Source organism: Cetorhinus maximus, unplaced genomic scaffold, assembly GCF_964194155.1.
Source record: "Cetorhinus maximus unplaced genomic scaffold, sCetMax3.hap1.1 HAP1_SCAFFOLD_880, whole genome shotgun sequence".
Lineage (NCBI taxonomy): Eukaryota > Metazoa > Chordata > Chondrichthyes > Lamniformes > Cetorhinidae > Cetorhinus > Cetorhinus maximus.
Genome location: NW_027596822.1, coordinates 144,323 through 149,446, shown reverse-complemented (window position 1 = coordinate 149,446; position 5,124 = coordinate 144,323). Strand labels below are relative to the sequence as shown.

General features: G+C 50.2%; 1 protein-coding gene across 1 annotated transcript; it reads left to right on the top strand.

Annotated features, from left to right (window-relative positions):
- Positions 1–1,119: 1,119 nt before the first annotated feature.
- On the top strand, positions 1,120–4,836 carry LOC144674975 (protein BTG3-like; the record flags this gene model as incomplete). Its single annotated transcript, XM_078536066.1, has 3 exons — positions 1,120–1,307; positions 3,972–4,109; positions 4,692–4,836. Coding segments are annotated over 3 exons (471 nt in total), but the record flags the coding sequence as incomplete, so codon positions are not given.
- Positions 4,837–5,124: the final 288 nt, after the last annotated feature.

Here is a 5,124-nt window from a genome sequence, read left to right as displayed (position 1 = left end):
ACAACATGTTTACAAAAATCAGCTGTTTCACCTGAGGACAGTTTTAACAATCTGAAGGATGGCAGACTTCAGTGCAATTTGGATGTGAGATTGACTCTCACTTTTACTGTTTTACGCTCGGACATTGAATGCAAAGTGTTCTGTCCGAGAGAGGGATGTCCTTCTCCTGCTGTGTGACTATGAACAACATCTGGAGTAAGGACTGGCTCCTTGTCCCTGTCTCCGCGTCCTCCCATTTACCTTTATAACGTTTTCCGTTTTAATGTTGTGGGGCTAATATTCACCCACCCCCTCCCTCCACCCCAATGAATATCGCTGTCAAATAAAAATCGGATCTGGGTCACTATCGCATTGTCCTTTGTGGGATCTTGCTGTGCGCAAATTGACTTTTGCTTTTCCCCCCATTACGATGGTGACCCCCACTTCATAAATGGAAGGGAGTCATTTGGCTGTGAGGCTCTTTGGGATATCTTGCAGCGGTTAAAGGCGTTACAGAAATGTGAGTTCTTCACCGGATATACAGCAGGCCATTCGGCCCATCTGCTCCGTGCCGGTGTTTCTGCTCCACACGACCTCCTCCCACCCACCCTCCCTCTCTCCATCTCACCCCATCACCCTATCCTTCCATTCCTTTCTCCCTCATGCGTTTATCCAGCTTCCCCCTAAAACACATCGATACTATTCACCTCCACCACTCCCTGTGGGAGCGAGTCCCACATTCTCCCCACTCTCTGGGTAAAGAGGTTTCTCCTGAATTCCCCATTGGGTTTATTAGTGATGATCTTATATCGATGGCCCCTAGTTCTGGTCTCCCCCACACACAAGAGGAAACAGTCTGTCTGTATCCAGGTGCGTGTTCCAGAAGGGTCTTGTCAGCAATGCCTACCACAGTCAAATAGCTCGCCAGCCAGCACTATTGTGGGGGGGGCAGGTAAAAGAGTTGCTGGTGGTGGGTGTGGGATGTTGTTGACACAAAGGGGTCATTCCAGCAGCCAGACCATGATCTCTATATTCCATCACCCTTCTCCCCACCCCCCTCCCTCACCCAACCCCAACATCCCCGACTGTAACACACTCTGAACAGGTTAATCTCTAAACACCCCCATCTTCCCCCTGCAGATACACCAGGAGACGATGAAGGAGGAGATCGGAGCCGGAGTGTCCTTCCTGGTCAGCTTGGTCAGGAATCGCAGCAGGCTACATCAGGAAAAGATCGAGGAGTTTGGGGAGAAGCTCACTGCGATACTGTACCGAAAATACCAGAATCACTGGTACCCAGCCAATCCCAGCAAAGGACAAGCATACAGGTAAGCAAACAGCAGAGCCGCCCAGTACAATGGCTAGAATATTACAGCACAGAAACGGGCCATTCAGCCCATCTGCTCCGTGCCAGTGTTTCTGCTCCACACGAGCCTCCTCCCACCCCCTGTTCATCTCACCCCATCACCATATCCTTCTATTCCTTGCCCCCCGCCCGCCCCATGTTTTTATCCAGCTTCCCCCTGAAAGGGCATAAAATATTGGACAGCACACCAGGGAGGACCCTCCTCACTATTTCTTGCATTGCGCTGAGGGACATTGTCCATCCACTTGCGAGAGCAGATGGAACAAGTCCTGGGTTTGAGTCTCCACCCCAGAGACTTCAGCCCCATAATCCAGGCCGACACTCCACAGTGCCAGTGCCGAGGGGGCGCCGCGCTGTCAGAGGGTCGGTGCCAAAGGGAGATGCTGGCCTTCAGGTGAAACTTTAAACCAAAGTTCCCGTCTGCCTCCTTGGTGGGTGTAAACGATCCCACGGCCACTATTTGGAAGAGGAGCAGGGGGAAGGTCCTGGGGCCAATATTTACCCCTCAACCAACATCACTAAAAAAACAGATGATCTGGGTCATTACCACATTAATGTTTGTGGGAGCTTGCTGTGCACAAATTGGCCGCCACGTCTCCGACATTACACAGTGAACATACTTTTGAATAAGTATTTCATTGGCTGTGAAAGGTTTTGGGACATCCTGGGGTGGTGAAGGCGCCAGAGAAATGCAAGTCTTTGTTTTGAAAAAAGCAAAAAAACTGCAGATGCTGGAAATCCAAAACAAAAATAAAAATACCTGGAAAAACTCAGCAGGTCTGGCAGTATCTGCGGAGAGGAAAACAGTTAACGTTTCGAGTCCGTATGATTCTTCAACAGAACTAAGGCAAAATAGAAAAGAGGTGAAATATATGTTGGTTTAAGAGGGGGTGGGACAGGTACAGCTGGATAGAGGGCCAGTGATAAGGTGGAGATAACCAAAAGATGTCATGGACTAAAGGGCAAAGAGGTGGTGACGGTGGTGATATTATTTTAGGAATGTGCTAATGGGGACATTAAGGGTAGAAAGCAGGACGAGCAAGGTACCAGGTAGCCCTAGTGGGGGTGGGGTGGGGGGAAGGGATCGAAATAGGCTAGAAGGTAAGAGATAAAACAATTGATGGAAATAAACTTAAAAATAATGGAAATAGTGGGAAAAGAAAAATCTATATAAATTATTGGAGAAAAGGGGGATCGGAAAGGCGGTGGGGATGGGGGAGAGAGTTCATTGATTGTCTTTGTTTTGAAAGTTGCTCGAAGTTGTCCCTGCAATACCGCCCTTTCTCCACCTGGGGGCGCCGCTGCTCCGTTTTAAATTTGGATGAGCAGCTGAACCGCTTAAAGCCCCTTTAAAGCTGAGACAATGAAATTTTAGGGGCATCTTAAAGGAAGGGAGATAGAGGTGGAGAGGTCTCGGGAGGGAATTCCAGAGTTTAGGGCCCCAGGCAGCTGAAGGCACGGCCACCAATGGTGGAGCGATGGAAATCAGGGGATGCTCAAGGGGCTGCAATTGGAGGAAGGCAGAGATTTTGGAGGGTTGTCGGCCTGGAGGAGGTTACAGAGATAGGGAGGGTTATAGAAACTTGGAGGAAGTTACAGAGATAGGGAGGGTTGTAGGGGCTGGAGGAGGTTACAGAGATAGGGAGGGTTATAGAAACTTGGAGGAAGTTACAGAGATAGATAGGGTTGTAGGGGCTGGAGGAGGTTACAGAGATAGGGAGGGTTTTAGGGGCTGGAGGAGGTTACAGAGATAGGGAGGGTTGTCAGGCTGGAGGAGGTTACAGAGATAGGGAGGGTTATAGAAACTTGGAGGAGATTACAGAGATAGGGAGGGTTGTAGGGGCTGGAGGAGGTTACAGAGATAGGGAGGGTAGTAGGGACTGGAGGAGGTTACAGAGATAGGGAGGGTTGTAGGGACTGGAGGAGGTTACAGTGATAGGGAAGGTTGTAGGGACTTGAGGAGGTTACAGAGATAAGGAGGGTTGTAGGGGCTGGTGGAGGTTACAGGGATAGAGAGGGTTATAGAAGCTGGAGGAGGTTACAGAGATAGGGAGGGTTGTAGGGACTGGAGGAGGTTACAGAGATGGGGAGGGTTGTAGGGACTGGAGGAGGTTACAGAGATAGGGAGGGTTGTAGGGACTGGAGGAGGTTACAGAGATAGGGAGAGTTGTAGGGGCTGGAGGAGGTTACAGAGATGGGGAGGGTTGTGGGGACTGGAGGAGGTTACAGAGATAGGGAGTGTTGTAGGGACTGGAGGAGGTTACAGAGATAGAGAGAGTTGTGGGGACTGGAGGAGGTTACAGAGATAGGGAGGGTTGTAGGGACTGGAGGAGGTTACAGAGATAGGGAGGGTTGTAGGGACTGGAGGAGGTTACAGAGATGGGGAGGGTTGTAGGGACTGGAGGAGGTTACAGAAATAGGGAGGGTTGTGGGGACAGTTTTGAAAACAAGGATGAAAGTTTTAAAATGGAGGCGTTGTTGGACTGGGAGCTAATGTATGTCAGTGAGTGACGGGGTGAAGGCTGAACAGGACTTGGTACAACTTGGGAAAAGGGCCAGTAGGGTTCTGGATGGTCTAATGTCTGTCCTCTTGGATCCTTCAGTATATTTTTTCTCTCCCTGGTAGATGCATTCGGATAAACAGGAAACATAAAGCAGACCCATCCTTGTTGCTCGCTTGTCAAGACTGTGATCTGGAATATAACCAGTTGAGACTGCCCAAAGAGATTACGTTGTGGATTGATCCCCAGGAGGTGTGCTGCAGGTAAGTCTTCACCTGGACGGTTTAGCAACACAGTCACCGAAGAGACAAACACAAGGAGCTCATCTGGAGAATTGTGTCCGATTCCGACTGCCTCACACTTTAGGAGGGAAGGCGAGGCCTTGGGGAGGGTGAGGGGGAGATTGACTCGAATGGCGCCAGGGAAGAGGGACTTCAGTTCATGTGGAGAGACTGGGGAAGCTGGGATTGTTCTCCTTAGAGCAGAGAAGGTTAAGGGGGAGATTGAATCGAGATGTTCAAAATCATGAGGGGGTTTGGATAGAGTCAATAAGGAGAAAGTGTTTCCAGTGGCAGGAGGGTCGGTAACCAGAGGGACACAGATTGAAGGGAATCGGAACCAGAGGGGGAGATGAGAATTTTTTTTACACAGCCAGTTGTTGTGATCTGGAAGGCGCTGCCTGAAAGGGGGGTGGAAGCAGATTCAACAGGAACTTCCAAAGGGGGAATTGTGTCTGTCTGTCTCTCTCTCTCACTGCTGTGCTCTCTGTCTCTCCTTCACTGTACGGTAAACCTTCCCTCGGCTGTGTTCTGCCAGTTTGTGTGGGTGTTTGTTGTTTATACCAGGTTGTTAGTGGCTGTGTCTCGCGTGTTGCTGCCTGACCCGATTCCCACTAAATCTTCATTTGAAATTCCTGCAGGTGTAGTGATGGGAGTCTGCCTTTCACTGTCGCTCAGTTTGGACAAGACTCCAGGAGTGCGGCATCGTTAGACTCTGAGCAAGGCAGCGCGTCCTCGGAGTGCAGCACACCTGACTGCCACTCGGAGACTTCGTCAGATGAAGGGGAACATGCCAAAGGTCAAACAGTGAAGGAAACTGCAGCAAAAACAGCTGAAGCTACTGGCAAGGTAAAGAGAACATTGAGCACCCAGTGCTGGGAGGGGTCGGAGTGAATGATTTCAATACTCTCCGGGCCGATCTCCCACCTTCTACCCCTGGAAACTCATCAAAAACTCAACTGCCCCCAGACCCAACTCACATTGAGTCCCGTTCACCCAT